Source organism: Scomber japonicus, chromosome 18 (genome assembly GCF_027409825.1).
Source record: "Scomber japonicus isolate fScoJap1 chromosome 18, fScoJap1.pri, whole genome shotgun sequence".
Classification (NCBI taxonomy): Eukaryota; Metazoa; Chordata; class Actinopteri; order Scombriformes; family Scombridae; genus Scomber; species Scomber japonicus.
This window is the reverse complement of record NC_070595.1, coordinates 9,268,875-9,296,142: the sequence shown is the minus strand read 5'-3', so window position 1 is coordinate 9,296,142 and position 27,268 is coordinate 9,268,875. Positions and strand designations below refer to the sequence as shown.

Here is a 27,268-nt window from a genome sequence, read left to right as displayed (position 1 = left end):
GTGTTGTTGAAGGCTAGCACCAGCTATCAGACCAGTGTGACACACATTTCTCAAGAATGAGAGACCTTGACAGTGCATGTATTATATACCCAAAGTAAAAACCCAAAGTAAACAGGCTTTAAAAAAGCAAATACAGGTTGAACATAATCAGCAGTGATTGGTTGATACTTACGGAAGAAGTCCTTCTTCACCAGGTTTTTGGCACAAAGGACTGAAAGACAGAAAGGGAAAGTCAAAGGTTAATTTAATGCGAACATTAACTTATAAACAGTGAAGCAGGTTTGTGTTTGACATTCTTTTATACAATGTAGCAAAACAAAAACTGCTTGAAATTGCTACTTAAAAGTTTTTTTATGTTAACTTTTTACTTCAGAAGCATATGCTAGAAAAGTGGTAGGGAGGTGTGCAGGTAAGCAGCAAGAAACCATCTCTTTCCTACAGTTCAGTTGCATTTCATAGCACGACAATGTATTTAAAGACAGCCCATCAACAGCAGCAGAGGTAGCACCTTCTTAGCCATGAGCTTATAGGAAGTAGAGGATGTTTTGTCTCTTTCTTCCCCCTCAAACCAGTCTGCCTGCATCATAGAGACTGATCCTGTTGATCTGGTGTAAGAGCCATGGAGGCTGTTGCTGAGGTGATGAGGCAGAGACACTTACACCCTCCTCCACTGTGTGTGTGTGTGCGTGCTTGTGTGTGTGTGTGTGCGGATGGAGGAGGACTCACTCACCACCTGGGTGTCTAGAGTTACAGTTGCAGCCGGTGAGTCAGGCGCATGGAAACACAGTTTTGGCTTGGCTTATAATGGGTGATGAAGAAACACAGACACTAACCGGTCTGGATATTGATGTGGCTTTTTTTTTTTTTTTTTTATTGGCTTAAACGGGGAAAAAGATAATAATCAGTAAAAGCGTAATGTGTAACGTACTTCTTGATAAAACCTACAACAGTGAGACTATAAGGTTTATATTTCATTACCTACAACAGTGAGACTATAGTTTTAGATTTCATTACAGTCGCTAATGAGGAAAAGAAAAGTTGTCCAAAGCACTGAACCGTTTTAAAGAATTGGCGCCAAAAAAATCCACTGCTTCTGAGAGTTTGACACAGTTCAAGTTGTAAAACCTATTCGCCAACACTTGAAGAGCGAGTGGAAGGATTCAAGAAAAGACCTCGGCGAGACACAATGAACTCATCGCTATCATTTCATTATTTTATTCATTAAAGTTCACGTGACACGCTGCATATGATGCTGCTGACTTCCTCTCGAACTGTAACTGTTCACATGGTTACTGGCTGCTGCTGCTCACAACGTGCAGGTGCCTCTGTTAAATCCAGATCATGTTTGAAGTATGAATTTATTACAACTCATATTCTTGCTGAATGCCAGTTCCTTTTTTTTTTTTTTTTTTTTAAATATGCTAATTAAAATATGACTGGAAGGCTGAAATAATTCCGCTTATAACTAGCGTAAAAATTGTACTAGAATATGTATTAAAGGCAGCATATTTTAGGAGTATAATCAGGCACCAGCTGCTCTATTCATTTTACATTAATATTCACCCATCCACAATATTACCTGCTACATAGAGTCACAGTTTGGCTCATATTAAAGCAGACTGGTCGGAAGATGATAAGGGGTAATGTGACAGGCATCATGCGGCCATATGAGCCCATTTCACACCTGTCAAGTGTGACATCTGCCTGACGTCTAGTCCAGCTTCAGCTCCAGGGCTGGTTGGATGAGCCTTTTTTTCAGATCTGGTTTGCCCACTACCCTCATTTACTGGTGGAGACTGCTCAGATTTTACTTTGCTAATACATAAAAAGTGAAAAGGCACGTTCATAGCAGCAAACTGCAGCTTAAAGGCCTTTTCACACTGTTGACGTGATGAATAAACAACACGAAAATGCAAAATACTCGACTGCAAAACTATTCATACTGACAACGATATGAACAATGCTGGATTCATCATGATCCGCTGATGATGCCAAACTGTCTTTACCAGGCTGACTGACAGCAGAACTATACTGACCTGTGATAGTTGGCATGTCAGCTTCATGGGAAGAAAGCAACAGTGTTTGTATTTATTCATTAATTGATTGATATTTTTCAGCCCACTGTAGCGAGAGGGGGGGGGGGGGGGGGGGGGTTGCCTGTAGTGAAACAGACTCGGAGCTTTGATCAATCAGTGTAGACACTGTTAATAATTTAAAAGCAGGATATTTGTATGATTTTAAACAGCTGCTTGCTCAGATTACACTTTACTAAACGTGACAGGGAGTCTCTTTTCCTCTCTCGTCATACAATACAGAGAAATGAGAAATGCACGTGATTGGTTACGTTAATTCATGGTGCGAAAGATCAGAAAATTTATATTTGTTTCGAAACAAATGTTGTCTCTTTTTCACTGCAAAATATTCGCATATGTATGACAACAATCACAATTTATAAAAATGTATTGACGTGCTTAACTGCATGAAAAAATAATTTTAAAAAAACGTGAAGATCTTAAGCTATACATCTATTACCCTGAATCACGTGAGATCTGAGCTGAAACAAGTTTGGCGCATGAGGGACACGAGGACACGCATGTTTAAAGGGTTTAATGACGAGAACCCCCCCTTAAAAGACGAGTGGGGAGGAGCGAGAACAGACAACTAAAGTGGATGTGGACCCTCCTGGGGGGAGGAAGGCAGGGTGGGCGTGGGGGGGGGGATAAAGAACATGCTCGACAGATGAGGAAGAATTTCTTTCTGCAAACATCCCTGGGAATGTGTTACGTTCCAGTGAAACCCACCTCATTTCTAAAACATCTGGTATGCATCGCTTTCCGTCGCGCTCTTCCTGAACACACACATACACACACACACACACACACACACACAAATTTGCACAGCTATCGTTGTTAGGGCACTGCATTGACTTTCATTCATTGTGGAAAACCTAACCTTAACCTTAACCAGGAGCTCAGAAATGTCGTCTTGATTCATTAGGACACGGTTTTGTTCCTTGTGCGGACCCAACGAGGTAACAAACACACACACAAAAACACACACACGCAGACCTCTGAGACAACGCTGCATCTAGTGATCTAATGAATTATTAACAGGAGCAGAGGAATAACTGTGTGCACCACTTGAAAGCTTTCAGGGAGGTGAAATAGGTGGAGTAAGGTAACAGGTGTCTGCCCACATGCCTCAGACAACATGTAGAAAATGTGATGAAAAGCTTGATGGTGATTTGATGGTGTTTCCAGAGGGGGAAAAAAAAAAAATCAAAACTATGCTCCCCAAGTCTAGAAGTCACGGTGCAATAAATCCACCGGTTGAAGAGAAAGAATAGTGAACAACTGGGGAATATAACTCGAAAGCAAAGCAAAGCAGTGGCAAAAAGCTACAGTGGAAGTCCAGACAGGAGTACAGAGATGACAATAAAAGAAGAAAGAAAAAAAAGAGACCAACTGCAGGGTACGGCAACCTGCAGACCCTCCTGTGAGTACATATGTGATCTTCGGTTAGCCGTGCGGCAGGAAGGCAACACTACAATTAGACCTATAGGCTTCCTATACAAACATACAAGGGGCCGAATTACAGCTGAAAACAGAAAACGGGAGAGAAAACCACAGGAATGGTAGAGGCAGGGAGACAATGGGAGCGGGGAGGCCAATTAGGAGTCTGAGGCTGGAGAGCAGTGAGGAGAAAGGAGGAGGAGGAGGAGGAAACCAACCATCAGAAAACAGCTCTCATCACCCCCTGATGAAAACTAGCAGACAAAAAACATGGCCGTTATACAATGCAATGATGATGCACAGAAAGTTAAGTGAAGCTATATTTCAAAGATGCAATTCAGTAGAAGTAGTGCGAGAAATCTGCCTAAGATAAACATCATCATCATCATCATCATGTAATTGATTTACACTACCATCAATCCTGACAATTTGTGTTAATATAAACAAAGGGTCAGCATTAAAACAACTTGCTAGAGGTAACTTACTAACATACTAATTATGTGCTAGTCCTACAGCTCTTTAGTATTTGCCAATTAAAATAGGGTTGGGCAATAAATCGATATTGAATATCGTAACATGGTGATATGGAATAAGTGTCTTTTCCTGCTTTTAAAGGCTGCAAATGTAATTTTCTGAGCTTATCAGACTGCTGTATTATCTGCCTTTATCCACTTAGTCATTATATCCACATTACTGATGATTATATCAAAAATATCATTGCATAAATATTTTGTGAAAGCAGCACTGAATTTAAATAACACATTTCCTATCTGTAAGACACTATAACGGTTTCTCCTTTCACTCCTGAACTTCCATTAATGAGAAAACATGTGGGACTATCCAGTCCACACCCCCAATTAGGGAGAAAACTAGTCTCAGAAGCCAAAGTGAGCAGACTACTTCCTTTAGTAAAGCCGAGGGCTTCACTCAGAGTATCAGTAAAAGCCTCAGTCTTTCTCTCTGTGTCTCTTTTTCTGAGGTAGAGCAACTGATGCAATGAGTGTTGGGGACTTCATGCCTTCTCTGATCTCTAACATGAAGGGTAGTGGGCTGGGGCTTTTTAGGGGACCCTTGGTTCAAGCTGTCATGTCGCCCGTCTTTGACGGCGTTGGCCTCATTTATGTTTCCCTCTTTGTGTGCATAAATCTGAATTCCTAACACACCTACAGCTCGCAAACGTCCCTGATGATGAGTTAATTTTAACTCACTTTCTTCTGCAAAGAAATCAAATAAATAAACAGAAAAGAGGAGCAGCGGGGTGGGTGGGGGGGTGGGGTTTGAATGTAGGTCAGGCAGGCGGGAGAGTGGAAAGCACGAGGAGGGAAACAATGAAAGAAGAGGCTTAATGTTTTCATCCAGTGATGTGAAAAAATTTAATTCGGTAGCACAAAAAAATATTTATTTTTACGCAATTATTTTAAGTTTATAAGCGGGGCAGTGTGTTTGGCAGATTTCAGCAGAGAGACTCTGAAATGTTAAACCCCCTTTTGGAGAAATACATCATAAGCAGCTAATGACCCAACATGCACGGAAAGTCATTACATTTTCTTTCCCAATGAAAAAGCTTTATACAATGGCATTAAGAGAAATGGCAGCGCCTCTTTACCCGCCAGCACACTGAAATCCCCCCCTTAAAATTTTATGCCGTTATGGGAAATGGGGTCCTGACGAAAGAAGCCTTCCCCAAGAAAAGGAAGTGGGAGAGCTTGCACCTACAGGGCAGTGTCATAAATCAGTTGTTTTATTGGTCACCCTGGACGGGGCTTTCTCATTCTCACACACGGACAAATATAATTATGTGCTCTTTCTCTCTTTCTTTCTCCTTGTACTTAAAGATGGAAGAGAGACACATACGTCAGCACATGTACACAGTCAAACCCAAAATGTGAAGCGCGCGCGCACACACACACACACACACACACACACATATATATAGCCTTAAGAATTTTTAAAAAAGGGGAAAACTAGAAACATTAAAAACGTCATCTCAGTCGCCAGCTACATTCACATCATCTCTCTTCCACGGCTGCATTGAGCAGAACGCTGTTTTTTTTAAAAAGGGAGTGGCAATTTCAACCAAATAATGTAGCCAGTTGCCAGGATTAATACAGGGTGAGGGGGTTAGACGGGACAACTGCAGCGCCTGAGTCAGAGTGGCACATCTAGCCTCTATTAAAAAGACTTTTAATTTTCATTTATTTTATTCAAGGGTCTTTTCAAGCTGTGATCGTGGGGGTGAGATTACGGACTTTTGCCTCTCCCTCGGTCTCCTCCCTTTGTTACTTTAGGGAGAGACGATCACAGGGGTGCAACTAAATGTTACGGCACAATATTTCACAACAGAAAAATGTGACAATATGCGCCATAAACCCAAAAAAAGTGGACGGCTATATCAGCTAAATCTTGTGAATTTTTTGACAGTTATGTGCTTGTCCTTGGTGGGAAATATAACAACTGTTTCTCCAAACATGTTTTACTTTGTGTGTACATCTAAGTCATTCATAAAAGAGACAGAAAAAGTTCTGACATTTGGTTAACAATGAATATTCTTATTTTACAGTTTTATTTTCCACTTTAGATTGACTTAAAGTATATTCTTGTGATTTGTTATTTGCAAAATATGAGAAAAAATATATATAAATTGGTAAGAAATATGGTACCGTCTATCATGAGCAGTGACGTCTACATCATATATTGTACCAAACCGTGAGACGTCTGTATCATTACGCTTCCTTGACAGTTTTTACTTTTCTCCTCCTCTGTCACAAAAGCACGCAAGACACAAGACTCCGGAAAAAGCATCGAATAACCCCCACTCGCATCTCGGGCCCATCTAAAAATCCTCTGTCGTCATAGCGACGGCGAGTATCGAGGCTGAGCCGAGAGAAGGGTTTCTCTGTGTCGCCTGTGTTTCTCATTCTGGTCGCACCGCCTCACACCAGCCAGGGACTTGCAGCGCTGACTGATGGGGCGCTGAGGCGGGTGGGGTGGGTGGAGAGGAGTGTTGGGAGGGGGGGGGTAAGACGGAGACAGAAAAAGGACCGCAGGGAGACAGACAGGATGAACAGCACTAAGATATACACAGCGAGACTTTTAAAATGACAATATACAAAAAAACCCTGCATTTCTTTCCCCCTGTTTAAAGCCATCATCTGGTCCCAAATGGACTTTAGACAGATAAAACAAGTTAGTCCAGTTTCTCACTGCCAGCTGGTTTTGTTTGAGGTCATCCATACAAGTCAAACACACATATTTGAATTAGTCACCGAGTAATAAGTTTAACATATTTCTCCTCGGCCCTCTTCCACGCAACAATTTTGAAACGGGAGATCTCACACACAGACACACACACACGCACATTTCCCGCCATCTGATAAATGATCGAAACCTTTTAGGCTCAAGGCCCACTTCACTTTTACTGAGCATTGTTATTTTTAAGAAGACCACAGAAAGACGGGTAAGGGAATGTGAGGAAGTGATGGCAGGCTGAGGCAGACAGGCTCACCCACACAAAAAATAGCAGAAACACATTAAGGCCCTGTTGGAGACGAAGAAGAAAAAAATGCAACATCATCTAACAACCACCTACATCTTCACACAGCATCACTGGCAGGAGGAGGAGGAGGAGGAGGGGGGGAGGATGCTTGGCAAATCCGTCAGTTGACTAAGTGGAAATATAACCTGTTGGCTCACATTAGGAGCGGAGGGAGGGTGGGTGGAAGGGGTGTCATGTGTATGCTCTCGGTGGCTGCCCGGCTGACTGCAGCTTATTAGTCACATAATGGCTTTCCACATTACCGCCTGAACTGAGCCGCTTCCACCCCTCCCGAGGACAGCGGGAGGGAAAGCTAAACAAACACTGCACACAACTGATTATCAGCTTGAATTTAGCCCCCCCTCATAGAAAAATGCCCACAAAAATCAATTCCTCTGAGTATCAGCAGTTCCCTGTATGCAAAGATGGAGACTTTGGGGGTGGGGGGGGGGTTGAAGTTAAAGTTCCACCTGTGGGGAAGAGGATGGGCCCAGTTTCTCCCAGGCTGGCACACAAAGGGCCCTACTGTGCGGGGCGAATCAATGAACTCCGCCAGACGCAAGCCAAACACCTGGGGAAGGAGAGGTCACGTGACGTCTAGAGAAGGGAGGGAGGGAGAGGAGAGAGAGGAGGGGGGTTGGCGTCGCCATGGCAGCGATCGCCGGTCGAGACAAGATGGGAAGGATGACGGTTAGACTGGAGAATCTGCTTTCATCTGCTGCGAAGTGACATATAAGCTGAGTCTACGTCGAGAGTCACATTCTCTCACACACACACACACACACACACACACACACACACACACACACACACACAAGGAAGCATGGGAAAAGAAAGGAGCGCTATGGGGAAAAGAGGGTTCACACTGCCTCTAGTCTGTAGCTCTGCGGTTAACCATTACACTGGAGCCTATGAGGGGGAGGAAATGGGGGTGTGGGAAACAGAGACGACTGCCTGGTAATATTCCACCATTCCCATCCCTGTCCAGAGTCAAAAACTGTCTGGAAACGCAGCCTAATAAGAGGAAGAGGGAGAAGAGGGGGGGGGGGCATTTCAAAATATCAGCCGCTCCTCTGGCTGCTTTGGAATCATGACTGTGTGTGAACCTAAACAATTCTCTTCAGGCCCCGTTAGCTCAGGGTTGACCCCGTTGTGAACCGCTCTTCCTGTCCACCTGGTTCCTCCGGTCCGAGTGCGCTGACCCAACCCCGCCAGACAGTCTGACACATCTTCAGGGGAACAGTACTCCCAAACCTCCTCCACACCCCGCCCCCACCCCTCAACCTTTCCTCTGCCTGTCTGCCTGTTTGTCTGTCTGCCCTGTTTTGACTCCAGGCCCGGGACCGTGCACTCTCATGCGCGGCATTGTTCTTCTATAAACAAAAGCCTTCCTTTTTCCCCTTTCCACTCCTCCCTAACATCTATGGGACTTCAAACTTAAAGGGAGGGAGAGAAAAAACTGATATGAAGAAGGGGCAAGTTGTGACTGACAAGTGCTGATGGTAGTGCGAGTGAACCTGTTCTTTATCTGTCTCTTGTTAATCTCTGAACCGTCTCCTAATCAATCTCTCGTGACAGTGCGTTGGGTAATGTTTGGTTTTTGAACGCCGCCTCTGTAAACCCCCCTATAGCTGTGGATCGCACTGGATATTAGCTGGGGTGCTGGAGCTTCCATGCGTGGCAACCGTACAGACATGCAGGCATTTGGTCTGACACAGGAAGGAAATAAGGCGCAGTTGAATGGGAGCGAGTCCAAGTTCATTTGACAGAGTGGTGAAACGGGGCTAAAAAAATACAACTATTATTTAGGAAAGCTAAAACTCTAAATTATTTAACATCTACTTCCAGCATGTGAAAGTGGAGCAACACCCTCATCGTCATCTCTGGAAAGCTGATACCGGTGTACCTCTAAATAAAAAAGGCTGGCTTTATGGTGTAGTGGTGTAGTCCAGTACATTTGCCACAAAGGCGACTGCACCACCCATCACTGAACGCATTCAGCGCTGCCCATGCTCATGACAAAAGTGGGTTACTTTTTAAAGACCTGGCTACACCACTTAACTTCAGCCCTTTGCTGCAGACAGGCAGAGTAGAGTGAGGAAGCCGGGTAGAGTTTCAGGAACTCGAAGGAAATGTGGTTGAGGGGAGAAGTGACTGGTAGGCAACAGGGAAATATCCCAGCTTTGCAGGTTTTTCTATCTTAGCAAATCCACACATGTCAATATGCAAATCTGATAAGACTCCTGCTCGTATATTAGCGATATTAGACTTGGTGAGCAGAGTGATCATGGAACTACTAACTGCCAGGAAAATCTTCTAATACCTCTTAAGTAGACCTGCTATTTCCAAAGGTTTTTAGAAAATTAGGAGGGAAAAAAGAGTAACAGAATCTCCCCCTGCATCATTTTACATTGAGAGGAAAACAGAGAAGAACACTTCAAAAAGAAAGAAAAAAAAAAAAAGAGGGGAAAAATATCTTGATTCCCGCTTTCCGAGTTTTGAAAAATTATTGAGGCATTCAAAGACATGTTCCCTTCTCCGTCTTTCACGTACACCCGAGTGCAGAGAGAGAGAGAGAGAGGGTGGGGAAAGAACAATCTTGTCAACAATTTGAGGAGCGGAGGAGATGAAAGCAGCAGTGAAACATATTAAAAAGGGATCTCATAAGTCTCTGTGATGTGCGTTAAATAGCCGCAAAGCAAACACAGAAACATCTAGATTCCCAGGACTCCTGTTACACACACACATGAGGAAAGGACGTCTGGGGACATCTGTTGGGCTGCAAATCGCTGTGACCGGAGAACGTAAAGAAAACCGGCGGAATCAGAAGAGAAGACGGGAGACATGATATATCTCCTTGTAGCTTCTCTTCATGAAAAAAAAAAAAAAAAAAAAAAAAAAAGGATAAAAGGCCATGACTAAGAGAAGCCGTATATCATTATTCATCATGCTCAGCACCTGCTGGAAAGCTGACAACGGATCTCGTGAAAATGCACCGAGACTTCGGGAGGACGCGCAGACCTGTTGTGCCAGGTGGTTCTGTGTGGACTGTAGATGACACACTGCATAAGCGAATGGTGCGGCATCAAAAGTCCGGTGATTATTACACATTGTTAATATTTGGGCGACCGGCCAAGATTAACAGGGTGGGAAGTTAAGTTTGCTTTTGGATTCCTTTTAGGTGCAGTGATGCATAAAGCCGGTACAAGACAGTCAATATACTGTAGATCTCTTCAATAATGACATCATTCACTATGTCTATCTGATACAAGGCATCTGAGCTCTTGTTTAAAAGGTGCATCTGTGTCACCTGAAGACAAACGTAGAAAAAAAAAAAAAAAAAGCAAAAGCAAACATTTCAGTGACAGTAAAGTGACAACCCGTGAGAAAAACGCTCACTTGCTCGCCTGAGGTGTTGTTGAACAAAGATCGATTTCCGACACAACCGGTCTTCAAACAAAAGACAGAAAAAGAAAAAAGGTGCCGACACCAAGACGCAGAACTGTAACAAATCCACAAACAGAGATGAGTTAGGTGATTATCTTTCTTTGCAAAAAAAAAACCCAAACAACAAAAAACCTGTTTAACTACATAAGAAAACTCCACACACACACACACACACACACACACACACACACACACAGACACACGTGAAAGGATAGGAAAGAGGCTGGCAACGTTCTTAGTGTGAGAACATTTCATCCATCTCACGTCACCTTTTCCCTCCGTGATACAGTCCACTGTAATTGCATAATAAGAGGAGTCCACCCCCAACTATTTTCGGCTCCAAATAGTGGGGGAAACCATGCCACAATGGCAATTTTTAGTGGCATTCCTGTTAAGTCCTGCATAGTACATCACTCTCTTTCCACTCTGTGTGATACAATGTGCCTAACAGGGAGTCATCCAGGCGAGTAAAGTCTTCCACTGTGCCATCACCGCTGCCGCTATAGTGAGAAGTCAAAACAGTGAGCAGAGCAGCATAGCTCAGCTCGGGGCTTCTGCAAGCTTGCACTGCTGTTGGCCGGGGCCCGAGCTGTTTTGAGTGGCTTGAGCGGCTCTTCTGGCTTCTTGGCTGCATCGCCCTCTCTGATGTAATGGGGGAGAGTAGAGGAAAAGGCCTGGACAGAGCTGCAGCCGAGAGGGTGGATAGTACCAACCTGTTTAGCAGAAGTTGAGGACCACCGCTGTCCAAGTGCGGAGCCAGAAAAATACTGCTTTTGCTTCTCCGCTTCACCATCACCAGCACACCCCCCCCACAAATCCTGGGGAGTTTTGTTTTCTAAGAATGATTTCACAACTTCATTTGGGAGCAGTGTTACATCATTACCACACACTTTATACTGTTTACTTCGCCAGTAAATGTGTTGGACTGAGAGCGTTGCTTTTAAGAATCAGGGACAGTAATCACATCAAAATCAGAGATAAAAGCGCTGCGCAGTCATCTACTATTGTCTGCAGAAACCATTCCAATTAGCAAGTGGATGACGGAGGCTGATGTAGTTCTCGGACTGAGCCAAGAATGACTGGTGGACCTGGCTCTCCAGGTATAAAATCGTCACGCCATTTATTCCTATGCGACGCATTTGTCATCATCAGTAACTGTCAGCATGAACTACGCGTGATGTCTCATAATGATGCAATGGTAGTGCTTTCATCAAAAACCCCATGAGCGCATGCTGCAGCGGCGCAGGTGCACGCCATAAACAGCTTTTACTATGTGCACTGCACGTGTCCACGGGGAACATTTCATGTCTGTCCCAAATTTAGCCGAGCATCGATGAAATCATCCCCTTCCGTGCCTCCGGATTGTCTAATGAAGCCACGTTTACGAGTCACACCGAGGTTATTTTTAACAATGCGGACAGACGAATGTCATCAAAGCTGTGGAATGTGATAAATGACCTATTAACACTTTAAAAAAAAGAAGAAAGAATATACTGTAGCTCATCGTTAAAAGATGTATACGCTTCACTGCTATTGAGTAACACTGAGTGCAAAATGTGTTGAATGCTGCATGTGACTATCACTAGCCTGAAATGAGTTAATGAATAATTTTATTCAGTCATGGGGGAAATCAAAGTGTAAATAACTTCTATGTTGGCTATCAAAAGTCTTTTAGCCTGAAGGCGCCGACAGAAAATTATCGCATCAAGTGCTATGCCGGTAATAAGGTTTGTAAGAGTAAATATTGGGCTCTGTCTCCGAAAAAATTCCCAACATGACTGACTGGGAGTTTCTGTAATATCTGCTGGAGAGCTGAAACGTATGAATCATCAGACATCTGGCAATCCCCGTCCTTCATTTAAAGGTTAGTTTCATAATGAATTTCCTGTAAAGGCAAACTCTTATCAAGCAGACGGTTACATCACTGAGACCGATCTCAACAGCCATCGCTAATAGACAACAGATACTGACTCACTATAAGCTGCTGCTGCTGTGCATATTTAGGATTCTTTTACATCCAGAGCCAGAGCGAAAAAAATAAATAAAAAAGTGTATTGAAATATCACATTTGCTTCTCTGTGCGTATGCAGTCAGACTGTTTTTTGTTGTTTTTTTTTTACTACAGAGGAATCCTTTGGTGTATTTGTTCAACTTCGGCAGAGATGCCATTTGAAATGTGATCCAGTGTGAATATAAACATCTCTCTTCTGATCCTGTCTCCTCAGAGGACTGAAGGGGCTCAAACGTCAGGCCCAGGCACGGACAGACGTCTCTTGTCAGCTGTTGGCGTCTTGTGGCTTTCGCGCCGAATCCCCCTTCTGCCCCCCCCCCCAAAAAAACCTTTAAAGCCAGTAACACTGGAGACTTGAGATACCCCCCCACACCCCCCACCCACCCCTTAGCCCCATCTGCTTGAGGTTAGTCAGAGTTACAGAGTTAATCGCATCAACCCGTGTCCATCCAGGTTTAAAAGCAGAGCCAGCACGTACAAGAATTAATCTCAGGTTACTCTCCTCCGTCAGACAGCTGGGTGGGGGAACGCAGCGGCCACCCTGCCTCCACCTCCACCACCTGTCCCGTTTTGTAGGGAAAGTGAAACAAGCCTCGAGTGTGGATATTTATCAGAGCTAATGAGACTTTGTGCAAACTTGCTGAGTGATCTCACCTGGGCACCGCTGAGAGAGAAGATAATGATCGCAGACATCCCAACAAAACAAATGCAGGAGGAAGTGAGTTTAATGCCAAAGCTTTAGTCACCTATCAAAACGTTGAATGTTGAAAGCAACAGCCGTGCCGGTCCACGACCTTAACCTTTCAGAGAGGCGTGAAACATTGACCAGGATAATGATAAGAGGAAAGGGCTGTGGGGTAGCAGGATGGGTCTCTTCCACCAACACAAAAGCCAGACATATTGTCAGACGGTTAATGAGTGTAAGACTTTTCTAAACAGGAACAGCTTATAATCATGAAGCTGGCAGCCGTTTATCAGATGTGCAATTAAGTTTGTTTCTCTGGTGTCATTTTCATACTGAACAGCACCACAAAAAAAGAAATCTAGTTTGAGATTAACTGTGTAGACTGTAGAATTAATTACCCCCTAATTAACCCTTAATTGGTGGGTAGCTGAACACTTAGTCTACGTGTTCAACATGTGACTAACAGCCATGGGAATGTCATAAAAGCAGCACAGCATCAAACAGAAATGATCCAAATCTTTGTAATGCGCTGTGCGACTTAATTAAATATCCAAACACGTGCTGTATGATGAAAGCATAGAAAGCTTCTTCCAAAGCATCAGTGACACACAGCTGTAAGGCTCACCTAGTCAATAAAACAACATGTAATGAAAATGTCTAACACAGAGAACACTCCTGTTTGTGTAGACTGAGGAAAACTATGAGCATCTAAAGTCAAACATGGTTCTACACTGACATCGGATATGCATGCAGCCATCTCTGATAAGGAAAAAAAAAAAAAACACACCCCCGAGTGGAATTTTGAACTTCAAAGCGAGCACCAGTTTGGGAAATAGGCAAGAAATGGAGGGGCTCGGGTGGTGGGCGGTGGAGAAGGAGGGACAGCAGCCAGGCAGAAATGATAGGAGAAGAGCCTGCGGACAAGAATCAGTTTTAGTTCTCGCTCGAGCCCCCCCCCTCTCCAAAACCGCCCACCCTCCACTCGCAGTCACCGCTAATCCAATTCTGACCCATTAACCACCACAGCCAGGTTAAAAGAGCGGGGCCTTTGAAGCAGGTCTATCCCAAACCACCCAGGAGGATTAGCACTTCTCCAAGAGCAGAGCAGACCAGACTCTCATCCTCTCTCTCCTCCGCACATGCTCGCAATGTGGCACAGTGTATATTGAGATGTAGAAAGTCATATGACTCATGCTGGCTCAACACACCGCATTCATTTTAATTCTTTATGAACTGTAATTAATTGTGACTTAAACCATAATGACTGCATAAAAGAGGATACTTGCATGAGTCTTTTTCTTTATGAGCAGAGTGCAAATTACCATTAGAGTATAAGTGTGTGTGTGTGTGTATATTAAATAACCAGATGATGAGTTGCAAGATATCACACAGGTAAAGCCTTATGAAATTCACAGAGCAAAAACCATGGACAATACTGACAAATTGAATGATAAAAATGGCATTGTAACTGTATGATGAGACTATAAAACACAGGAATCTGCAAGAATATAAATGCAAATTATATAAATCTGGGTTTTCCTGAACAGTATAAGACTGAGGCACAGTGCTTAAGCATTTTTTCACAGCTGAATAAACAGAAAAAAACCTATATTAAGAGTCTCTGACGCATTTTGGTCACACACCTCACATACTCATCGGCCAGCAGGAAAGCGTAGTGGAGACAGGTGAGCCAGGTGAAGTTTTACTTGAGTCAACAACAACTGGACACTCATTATTTTAAGTGCAATAAAAGCAGTGCAGAGAGAGAAGGACAGAGGACAGGAGGGAGGACTGATACTGACTGAAGTCTGTGTCCTTCATTCTGTATAAACTTCACTCAGTATTTTGATGTCAGTATTATCTACTTTATTGACAGCTTAGATTTTGTTTCCAGTGAGCTATTACTGAGTTTATATTGTGACTTTGCTGTTGCTGCTGCTAGAAACACGGTTATATCTAAAATAAAAATCATTTCTAAACCTGTTCTGAACGCATTTTATGAGCTGGACTGATGAGGCTATGTATAAGATATTGATCAAATCCTAACATACCCATACTAGAGCTGATCAGTGTCTTCGTTCTGACTTTGGGAGTAAATCGCTGTTCAAATCCCTTCACTATAAGACTCATTTTACCAACGTTATTTTGTAATTGTGTTTTTTATTTATTTAAAAAAAAAAGGTGCACAGTGTGATCACTAACAAATGTGAGGGATTACTTCAGGCCATAGCCCTGATGTCTCTTCTTCATGTCTGAGTGTACTCTATTGAATCACTTTTTTGAACATCACATTTTGAATAATCTCTATCTATTGTTGAAATTGACACTGTTTCTGATGATAGAATGTGCTTGAATTGTACAGCACAGAATTCAGTGCTGCAGATGTTCTGTTGACTGCAGCTGTGATGGTGTTCAGACCGACATAAGCGCTGCGTTAAAAGACAAACAAACCCCTCATTAATTTGGGTGCAGTTCATTGACAGATAGCTCTCTCCGCTGGCACACCCTAATACAGCAAAAAAGTTGAAACGCAACATCATCTGGGCAAGACACCAATCACACACATGCATGTGCACGTTTCAGATGAACGCCACATTCTCTAAGTTTTTGCAGTTGCCTCCTATAACGACTTTCCACTCCTTCCCTTTCCATCGAGCTATATGTGACAGGAGAGGCGATAACACGAACGACAGAAAAACTACAAAAATTAAGTCAACAGAAGCTGTAGGACGGTCAAACAGAGAACGTGGTGGGTCATTTTCTCTGTTCTCTCAGGCTCTAGATGAAACAGGGTGTGTGGATACAGGAAAATATTGTCTGTTGCTAATATTACAAAGCCGACATTCTGAAGTGTTGATGCTCCGCTCGGCAGGAAGGGCCCGTCTCCCCCCAAAACCACACATGCCGCCCACTAATCAAAGCAGCGGCACGCTGTTATAATGCAGTGACATGACAGAGCCGTGAGCCACCCCGGCGCTATAAGCAACACGCTAAATGTCCGACGCCCTGCTGAGTAATATGACTGCAATACTTCACTTTATTATTACAGAGGGAGGGGGGGGGTTCAAAAGAGTGGAGGGGAGGAGGGAGTTCTGGACTGTTCTTCTCTCCCCACCTGTCAGGGGTGACGTTTGGACAAGTGTTGGGGTCTAGGGAGCACTTCCTCTCTCTCTTAAGAAGCTGCCCACTCGCTCTCCTTCTCTCCCCTGCTACATCTGGTCTCCTCCGGGCCGTTGCTGGCGGCGGTTGAGGGCAGAGCGACCGCAGAAGGCTTTGTCCTCGTTGAAGAGCAGCTGAACCAACAGGAAAGCCCGAAGCCCAGCCAGTCAATTAATTGATGGAATCATTTTAAAATGATGGGAGGCTCTCAGTGGGAGGAAGGAAAATGTTTACAAATGATGTGCAAAAATCGCTAATTAAAAAAAAAAAAAAAAGTTATTCATTCTCCCTCCCCGCCCCTTTTTTCCTATAATTTTATTTTCCTTCACATCTTGTTAAATGCACAATGTTTGCTCAAAATTCGTGTCCATGATGGGTCAGTACATACAAAAGTTCGCCACATGCAGCTAATCATTTTGTATTTACAATGTATCCTGTCTGAACACCCAGATGAACCCAAATCACTTCCATACAGCTATTCGGTTTAAAAAAAGAAAAAAGGCTCTGACTGAGACCACATGAATGCCGGCTCAGACCACATTAAACCTCATTTGATCACCAGGTCCTGTGCCTTCAACAGCGCACCCCCCCCCCCGCCATCTGTGTCCAGCTGTGGGGGTTTCTTCTTCAATTATCTGACATCCAAAGACCCTTCGTCTGTAGACTACAGTGGGACTGAGCTGCATTGAAAAAAGCGGAGGAGTCGCGCTAAAAAGAGAGAGACCTAACCCTTTCACTCGAAGCCACACAGTGGGCCAGTGTGAAACCCACCCCCCCAGAGGCCTTTGTTGCATCTTTAAAATAAGTCTGTTTTATTCTTGTGCAGCATAAGTGTCCATTCAACTGTCAGTTGTCCTGCAAGGGGAACGGAGCAGAGGGAGATTCTGCGACTATTTCATCGAAAAATAAGAGCGCGAGGACTCCTATTTGGACACATCGTGCTAATTTGCTATGGCAGCTGATTAAATGACCTAGAGAGGTTCCATCAGACCGAAAAAGAACCAGGGAACGCGGAGGAAGCTCGGTTAGTAAGGGTGGGTGTGAAATATACTTTGGACTGGGTCTGAGAGGGAAGAAGCTTACAAACGGAAAGAACAGGAGTGACTCAGAGAGGAAGAGGTGGGAATGCGAATGGAGAATTCTAGGGAATCCCACTGAGATAGCTCTCTTCTGCTCGTCTGCAGCGCGCCAAAGAATTCAGATGAGTAAACCATATGCTTAACAAGTCACATGTAAACTCCTAGCTGAGACAAAAAGCGGGCAGTAAACACTCAGAATCAGATCGGAAATCAGCTGATTTTTTAGAATTCTGACAAACGTGCGAATATTGTGTTTAAAAAGGCAGAGATGGGACATCTTTCACTCGTTTTTTTTGCGAGTCTGATCTCGCTTGTATGTGACAGACAGTTTGGAGCAGATTGAGGGATGCGTTGTCTTCTCTGCACAGTCTCAAATCATATTCGAGGAAACTGTGACTTGGCGTTCTGCTGCGTGTCATCAAATTTATGGTCGCGTGGAAAGCGATGGAAGCGGCGCCATGAGTCGTGTCTGCATGACAGCATTTTAAGAATGATCAGACGGAGTGATGAGCCGTGACTCCGTGATGTAATCCTGGACCGGCGGGGAGATCACGCATGTTACGCCGTCTGCTGTGTTTGTGTGTGTCACGTAATTTAGGAGTGATCAGCTGTGCGGTATAATGGAAACCTGTCCCCCCGTGTAGTCAAGGGGCAATTCTCACCCCAAGTGTTAGTTTTAGCAGCTTGCTTGCCATATTTTTCCAGTTTAATAGCTGGCAAAACATCTGCAACATCTGGTTCAAATGGACAAGGGGGTGGGGGGGTGGTTGTCAGCAAAGGAGAGACGCCTACAGCACAAACAGCTACAGGCCTGTTTGAGTGTAGCAGCTCATCATTCACGACCTGCCTGGAAACAAATTCATCGGCAGCTTATGTGTCACAAATCGACGCGGCTGCAGATGACGACGTGCGGCTAGGATGTCGGGATGACACTAGCTGGGCCCGTTACACTCTGTGCTGAAATCCAATCAGCCCAGTACACGCAGCTGTGCAGGTGCTAAACAAAGAAACATAATGACAGTGTGTAATGAAGCACTTGGGCTTTACCACTAGACTGCTGCCTTCCTATAGAGCTTCCTCTCCTGCTCTCTGCCCTGCTCTCCAAGCCGGAGAACTGAAAGAGAAGGCGGTGGGCTACATCTGGATGACATGGCACAATATTACATAATTCTTCTAGAAATTTGCAGTATGCTGAAAAATATACAAACAGAGAGGGGGGGGGGGGCATAGATTTTCTCAGAGAAGCAGATCCAACATTTAAGAAGTGGTTGAATTCCTATTGTTCTTTTTCTTTTCTTTTTTTTTTTTAAACATGGGTGATATTTAGTCTGGAGGGTGGTGTACAGTGTCACTCAGCATCAAGAGGAGAGGTGGTCTGTGAGGTCCCGCTCTCACCATTTTTCCACAGTGGACTCGCATTCTTAGCATTCCAGCAGGAGACCACTGCGGCCCATCTCAAACTGCAGTGACAAACTCATTCACAGTCTGGCGGGCTCGTCTGGATTTTTTAACATGGAACATGCTTGCTAAAAAGATTTTGTAGTGACATGTGTCTAAGAAACATCACTCAAGGATGAAGAAGTAATGGAGTGAGGTAGACAGGTTGGAAAATTTTAAGCAGCACCAGAAACTAGCTTTGTCGTCCAACGGTAACCACATAAAAAGATTAATTAGTGCATGTAATTAATAAACAATAACTGTTTTGGAAGCCAAGCAACCTAAAAGCGCTCAATTTCAACCTGTAGAGTTTAAGTTATATGAATGCTTAGTACCTAATTTTTGTGCAAAAACCCTTCTCGCACTGTGAACCCTGGATGACTTACGACAACCGTAAAAAACATTGCCGAAAGCTTGCTGTCCTTGGCCATCTAGCATCTCCAGCTCATTAAATCTATCTCATTAAGATCCCTCCTTGTTGTCTCCACTTATTCCTATCAGAAACAGCACCAGCTTAAATATTTAATTTGGCACTTCCAGATAGGATAGGCTGCCCTGGAATTTGCTTCAGGTCAGATGCTGGATGTACATCAAAAAGGGCAGCTGTCGGCCCCTTCTCTCAGTCAAAACAGTATGCTCTCATGTAAACCTTTTTGCTGTTTGTGTTGAAAAGGCACAAACCAAACAGCTGAGGGAGAGAGAGAGAAGGAGAAGGAGGGAGGGAGAGAGGGAGATGTCCAAATAGACCAGTACAACTGCAGGTTACTTCATAAGCCATAATTCATTTGGGGGGGGAAAAGACAAAAGTGTTTTAGAGAGGATAAAGCTGTAGCCGTTGTTTAAACTTGAGCTCAGAGCAGAGCTGCTTTTTGGAAGATGCTGTTTCTACTGCAGGAAAACAAGTTAATAGTGACCTGTTGTAACAACACTAACAAAGGAGGCAGCTGTCCGTCAGTAGGCAGTTATGGGACACTGCTTACTGTTCAGAGGCAGTTGCAGACTCTTGTGACCTGTGGAGCTGCATGTCGCCCCAGCCGAGGCTTGTTCTGGCATAAAGGCTTGATTATAGCTAACTGCCGGGCTATCTGGCTAAGCTAACGACAGCTAGCCAACTTTATGAGAGCCCGTCAGTCAGCAGAGAACAGTGTGATAGTTGTGTAGCACCCCCATACACTACAAATGTTTACATCCATTAAAACAGGTTAAAAATATCAGAAATGCAAAAATATCAACCCCCACGTTTTGTTTCACGTAGCGACAACTAACTCAGTGGAAGACCAACACAATATACAGCTAGCTACGTTACTCCGGGACCCGACTTATAGCTGGTGGTGGTTACTGGCGACAATCACAAGGTTCAGACTATTTCCAAGAACAATAATATCCATATTCAGCTTTATCTAGCTACAAGTACACCCGCTCATGTTTTTCTCAATATTGGCTAGCTTAACCCTGTAAAACAATGTGTGTTTAAAATGCGCCGTAGCTGTACAAAATCGTTGAAAATCACGGGAGACAGAACCGGCGGTAAGCCAACTCCATGACCCATGGGAACTGTTCGTATCCAGCAAATACACGGAGCCTTCCTAGCTAGTGTGTGTGGGGAGGAATACAGCGTTACTTGGGTATTTAAAAGCATTGCTAGCTACCTGTTAGTCGCAGCTTCACAGGGCCATTCCGCCGAACTCCTTGGTTAGACATCTCCTCTTGGGTCCAGCCTTTACTGCACGTAATAATAAAAATGTGACGTTAAGTGTAAAAAAAAAAAGACAAGGTTTATCAACCTCTCCGCCAGTTTTAGACAATAATGGAGTCAAGGCATTGTGGCCCGGATGTGGACTGAACTGCCATAGCGAAAGCTCACAAATGCAAAAGATTTAAAAAAAATAATATATTTTTTAAAAAAGTGTAGTACTGCTGCAAACTGCATTCACTAGAAATTATTTCTCCGAGGGGGGGAAAAAAGCCGTAGAACCGAGCTAGCTGGGAGTCGCGACGCTGTAACGCGGTGTTTGTCTTCACATCTTCGGAAGGAGCCTGTGCCTCCTCTCCGCTCGTCCAGAGTTGAACTGTTGAGTCCTGCGGTGCGGATCCCACCTCAGGAGGCTGCTGCTGCTGCTGCTGCTAGGAGCTGACCAGTGACGACAACACACTCTGGGGGAGTGAAACATTTCTCTCTCTCAACATGTGGCACCTAGCTGCAATTCACACACAGCTCCCAGTGTGTCCTTGGTTTACTTTGATGGCATGAATAAACACTCCCTGTGTTTATGACAATTTATGACTTTACACAGGGGCGTAGCCAGAATATACACAACTCCAGGCCCCCTTTCACCACCACAGATATTTCATTTATGAGGACAATGTCATCCAGGGTGGATTTAGTGATTTGGTTGCCCCCAGGCAAACTCCGTCTTGCTTTATTTTTACCTTCTCTCTATCTAAGGGCCCTTTAAGGCAGTGGTTCTCAAATGTTTCCACATAGATGCCCCCAAAAGTGACACAGAATAGATAATGGACCCCGATTTGATAACATTTTTGTTTTTAGATGTTTTATTATAGAAAGTGTATGAAACATATGACATATGGTTTGAATTATTGTGGAAATAAATGATTCCCCTTTTTACTGGGGAAACCTCTCAAGGACCCCCGTTTTGCTAACCACCCCTAAGGTGTGCCTTGTCATTAGTAAAAATGTTGCATCAACCATTGAGAAGGACAAAATTCCTTTTTATGGCAACCTGGATATTGTTCTGGGCACTTGTCCAACAAGCTCACCCATTAAAATAGTGGAGTCTTCCCCAGCTTCAACTGTGTTAAACATATTATTATCATAGTGGCAATTAAAATGAATCTGTTCATTTTTAATTCAAACAATGATAGCAGGCTACACTACATGCTGTCAGATGCACACCCATCTACATACCAATCTATGTCAAGTATAGGGAGATGCCTGCAGAGTGCAGAGAATGGACACTGAAGTAGGAGACACCCTGTGTTCTACTGTTAAACCTTTGACATTAAATATTGCATATTTATAGATTAGGATTTTAAATCACAAAAGAGTAGATGCCATTTTAAGGACTTTGATTTTTTTTTGTAAGAAACACAACATCTGACACAAATTATTATTCAGAGTATTTTATATACATTTTAAAACATGTCTGGAGGGGATCTTTAAGTGTAGAATATAATATTTGCACAATGTACTTAGATTAACCTGTCTTCAAAGTGGAGCTTTTAATTCTCTTATAATGCTGGATAGTCTAATGAATGATAATACACAATATTTTAATTGTTATTTTGTGAATAAAATCTGAATCTGCAACATAACCAATAACATGTGTTATGTAAATGTAGTATAAGGTTTTCCTCTGACAGAATTATTCAGTTTCCTTTTTCTGTGTATGTTTTGTCTTTTGTAAGCCATTTCAGCTACAATGAGTTAGAAGGGTACCTTAATTCCATACAATGTTTCATATATAAACATATTACATCTATAGCTGTCTGGGACACCGGGCAGTTGTCTACTTTGCATAATGGTGAAGTCCTTCCATGAATGTCATGTTATATTTCTGCACACTGAAATAATTCAGATTTGCTGACTCACGTAGGCTACTGCACATACTTTTAAATACAGATTAGTGACGACAAGATTTATTGCTTACCACCAAATTGATGATTACTAGTCATAAAAAGCCAATTTGGTCAGCAGACTGTAGAGCTAACAAAGGATTAACTATAAAGGTTGACAATGATTGGCCACATACCAACCCAAAAGGTTTCTTGTTATTGAAACAGTGATTCTCAAAATACATTAAAGTGAGATATTTCAAGACATGTTGGTATTCATGGGTAGACTATTTTAACCATTATATTTACTGCAAATGTACTATCAGTTATTCTGTAAAATGTACATATATGTTTGCCTCTACACATTGTTGTATTATGGGTGAGTGTCATACTTTCAGTTATTCATACCTTCCCACTAATCTGCAGGTTCAATATCTGGATTTTACATTCTTCAATTAAAAAAAGAAAAAGAAAAGATTTGGTTAAGTCTACACCTGCTGACCTTTAAGTACAATACTCATAAGTCATTATCCTCAGAATAATTAGCCTACTTCATGGTGTTTAAATAAAAAACCGAGAACATCATTTGACAACTTTATTTACAATCGTGTTTTATCATTCATGTTAAAACAGTATGTACACTACATACAAAAACAGTACAACCCCACACTTAAAGGAGCGACAGACAAAGTAGAAAGAGGGACAAACAGTGGAAATGAGAGTACAGTATAGATGAGTAGAATACAGCCATCTAGAAATTGAAAGCGTTCTGGCTGTCACTGACTTGGAAAGCATAACCATCAGAGGTTGCTTCTGGGACCACATTCTGCACTTCCTGGTCCTTTAAAATCAGAACATAAAAAAAACATTAAGAACACTCATTGGAAAAAAGTTAGATACAATTTAAAAATCAGTTCAAATGTATCATTTACCTCTCCAGAGAAGTATTTCTCAATCAGGTTGAGAGCTGCTTTGTAAACCATCTCATTCTCGTGACACTGCAGAGACTCGATGCGGTCCAGTCCACCACACTCCTCAATCATTAGACACAGCTTGTCTGATTCCCCAATTTTATCCCCAGCCTGATGGGAAAGCATACATAAGACATCAATCCACATTGAATTGTCAAATCTGGCAAGACTGACAACTTTAAAATTAACTTCTAATTTTTCATGAAAAACACACTTACCAAGAAGACATTGGTAACAGCATCCAAAATGACCAGGACAGTTTTGCTGTCCTTGGAGGAGAGCAGATTGAGGAGAGGTTCAAGCACATTGGCTTGGACCAGGTAGACCACCTGCTCCACAGTGCCCCCGCTGGTGAAGTTTGTAACAGCCCACACAGCCTCCTTCTGAGTTTTGTAGTCACCCTGCAAAAAAAAAGTCAGTAAGAATCCATTTGTTCTATAGCTGCCATTTGACTTGATCTCAGAAACAGGGAAATGCCTCACATGTGCACCTGCTTTAGACAGCAGTATACTGGTAAAAATGAAGCACTCCCTACCCCCGGTTTAAAAACCCCCCAAAAAAGAATCATACCCGTGTTAGCACATCAACCAAGTATGGAACGAGGCCTGCGTCGATGACCTCCTGGATTTGGGTGTCCCTCCCTGCAGTGATGTTGGACAGAGTCCAAGCTGCCTCCTTCTGAATGTTGGCTTTGTTGTGGCGCAACAGTTGGGGAAACAAGGTCAGGGCCCCGGCATCCAGTACCATCTGAGTCTGCTCATCTGTACCAGTCACAATGTTGCCGATGGCACGCAGCGAGGGGGTCTGAAAAACAGGGGGTGAAAGGGGTTATTTTACCACTTGTGAGAGCCTAAAGGGCTGCCTTTAGTTTAATATCAGCGTACCATGTGATATGAGTCATGCAAAGAGGCTAACAGAAATACATATCATCACATGGTTAAGACTTCATACATACTATGACAGACAGCTCCCCCGAGCCAAGCAGCTTCACCAGACGAGACACCAATTCAGATTGGACCACCAACTCAATGCGGTCATTTGAGCCATCTGTCAGATATGACACAGCCCAACAGGCGTCGGCCAACACTTCCTTGTCATCGTGGTGTAGGAGACGAATGAGAGTGGGTAAGATCTGCTGGATTGCAGTCATAGGAGGGCAGGGGTTCTTGTTGCGACACAGGTTTGACAGGGTCCATGTCACATTTCTCAGGTATCCGGGCTAGAAAGACAAAGTAAGAGGGCAGGTATCAGTACATTTCTTTGAGTTAGGATGCCCTCTAGTGGTCACCAAGGAGAATAAATGCAGTTAATATATGTGCAAGGTGACAGTTTTGACCATTTCAGATTTCAGTCATTAAAATGATTGAGAATCATGTTTTATACAAACTACTCACATTTAATGCAGACAGGTCAGGGACTGCCAGCAGACTGACCAGAGGGGCCACAGCCCCATGCTTGATGACCCTGTCTCTAAGAGCTGATCCATCACCTAAATAACAAAAAATAAAAAAATAAAAGCAGAAAGAGATTATGACCTTTTCTTCAAACCAAATAGTCATTACCATACTTAGAGAAAAAAAATACAATCTGTCAATTACCAGCAATGTTTCCTAGGGCCCAGACGGCTTGCTCGCTGATGTGCTGTTGGGGGGATGTGACCAGGCTAATGAAGGCAGGGATGGCACCGCCCCCCACAACAGCAGCTGTCTGATCAGATGTCCCTGAGGCGATGTTAGTCAAAGCCCAGGAAGCCTCAAACTGGATTGAAGGGCAGTCTGACAGCCCCAGGAAGGCGACGAACTTGGCTATCAGCCCAGCACTGATGATCTGGTCAATGGGAGGATGTCTCTCACGTGACAGCAGTTTACTGCATTAGGACCAATACAGTAAACAAAAGAAAAAAGGGAAGTGAGTCATTGTAGCAGTAATGTGTTGTATTTTGGCTTTGCAGTAAAGCTGGATATACAGTGTTCTTTAATGTCATGTTATATTACCGTGCAGCCTGTGTAGCCTGGAGCTGGGAATCGACATTGCCGCTGGTCACTCCAGCCACTATCTCTTCTACTGTCCACTGCCTGGAACACTGTTAATGGTGACACACCATGAGTCATGCATTTTGTGGAGTACAGGATACATGAAAGGCTATACATACTAAATGCAGTGTAGCTTCCAATCAACCCTTAGCTGTCAGAAAGGAGTTGGTTTAACTGTGGTAAGAGACCTCTGAGATCAAACTGGCTTCTCTTATTTTGTCCAACTTCCCTTTGTACTGTATTAATAAGACAAAATATATTTTTCTTCAGTAACACTACCAGTCTCAGATATCACCACAGGCTGAATAAACTCATAGTATATTTATTTGTGGCACTCTATTGATTTATAGTGGTGTTATTGTCTTGAAAAAGTGTTCAAACTCTAAACTGTAATACTTATAGGATGTCAATATCAATGTATCCTTGCATCTTGGTTTCCTCCTTATAATAAAGTTCATTTATATTCAGGTCAATTTTGCACCACATTCCTTGCAACTCAAAATGAACCCTTACCCAATCTCAATAAAAACTTACCTGACTGTTTTGGCTTTTCTCTTGAAGAGGAGAAGTGGCCTCGTCAGGAAATGAGGCCACATTTCGTCTTTTGAACATCTGATCATCTTTCTTCGCCTTGCGGAGCTCGACGTTGACTTCCACTCTTCTGCGTCGGAGTTCCTGTTTTCATTTAAAAGACAGTTACACACATGTTAATGCCAGTAACGATACACTTAATGTGGAAAAAGCATTAAAAAAAAAGATTTAAAAAAAAATGAAAAATACTTACATTGGCATCTTTGCCTTTGTTCTTGAACTTGTTCAGACGAACGACGTTCTCAGACATTTTTCAAGTGAGGGGAAGTTTAGCAGCAGTTGAAATGAAGTTTTGTGGATTAATTCCTGCATAAAAAGTTAAAGAAAGTCAACCACTTGTAGCTGCCTCGTGATGCTTTATCATGTCGAAAATCCTGAATGCCTGTCTGACATTATAAAAAGCCCCACTGGCACCGAGTTCAAGTTCAATATAAATAACCAGCACAAAAAACATGTCAAACTGTACATTTTTTTTGAATAGGAGTACATTCAATTTCTTAAAACTACATAAGCTGTCGGTCCACGCTTACCTGGCTCTGTCTCGCAGAAGTTGTGATATGTTGGAAGAGCCGCACAGACCTTTAAATTCCTGCTACAAAGCCTCCTGATTGGCCTGTTCGAGCAAAAGCATCCAGCTGCCTCCGCTTATTGGTCTGTTCAAAATGCGTCACACAATGCACAGGAAGATACGTCATCCCTCCGGTACGCCACGAATGAATCTGACTCTGGACCAGTTAGGGAACAGAGTGTTGCGTTCTTTGCGTTTTCTCTGTGAATTATAACTGTTCCCGGATCGGATTCATTTCAGTTCTAGTTTTAAGACTGTACATCACATCCTCTTTTCAAATTATTCATGTGGGCTCACAAATTCATATTAAATGCATTTTTAAGTGCGGCTGCAACTTAAATATATCTTCTTTTTTAGCAAACAAACGTATTTTTATCCACTCATACTAATAAAAAAACCCCGGCTTTTGACAGTGTGCTAAAGAAAAAACTCTAATCAAGAGAAGCCAGCGAACGTCTATAAGGCTACTTAGATTTACGAAACTCTCGCGAGACCTATTCACGTTTTTTAAATTATTTTTTTGCGTGTGGTACAACCATAGACTGTAATGATTATGCTGTTGTGACAACGTTGTGGTTAGTTAGGTTTAGGCTCAAAAACACTTGATTAAGTAAGTTAACGATCATGTTTAGAGTTTGACACTCTCGCGAGATCTTGCGCAGGTTAG

General features: G+C 43.1%; 2 protein-coding genes across 3 annotated transcripts in view; both read right to left on the bottom strand.

Annotated features, from left to right (window-relative positions):
• smurf2 (SMAD specific E3 ubiquitin protein ligase 2) overlaps window positions 1-20,971 on the bottom strand; it is a 49,375-nt gene extending 28,404 nt beyond the window's left edge. For both annotated transcript variants that reach the window (XM_053337751.1, XM_053337752.1), the window contains exons 1-2: window positions 20,515-20,971; window positions 173-211 (exon numbers count right to left, since the gene is read on the bottom strand). In XM_053337751.1, coding sequence (XP_053193726.1) covers window positions 173-211; window positions 20,515-20,566 — 91 coding nt within the window. In that variant the 5' untranslated portion in view covers window positions 20,567-20,971. The remainder of the gene's footprint in view (window positions 1-172; window positions 212-20,514) is intronic.
• Window positions 20,972-23,025: 2,054 nt separating this feature from the next.
• Window positions 23,026-26,578, bottom strand: kpna2 (karyopherin alpha 2 (RAG cohort 1, importin alpha 1)). Its single transcript, XM_053337753.1, has 11 exons — window positions 26,564-26,578; window positions 26,227-26,339; window positions 25,977-26,117; window positions 25,404-25,492; window positions 25,008-25,276; window positions 24,804-24,898; window positions 24,365-24,628; window positions 23,980-24,213; window positions 23,628-23,810; window positions 23,371-23,520; window positions 23,026-23,279 (listed from the first exon to the last, which is right to left on the bottom strand). The coding sequence occupies exons 2-11, from the start codon at window positions 26,281-26,283 to the stop codon at window positions 23,190-23,192; spliced, it is 1,572 nt and encodes a 523-aa protein (XP_053193728.1). The 5' UTR covers window positions 26,284-26,339; window positions 26,564-26,578; the 3' UTR covers window positions 23,026-23,189.
• Between the last annotated feature and the right edge of the window lie 690 nt (window positions 26,579-27,268).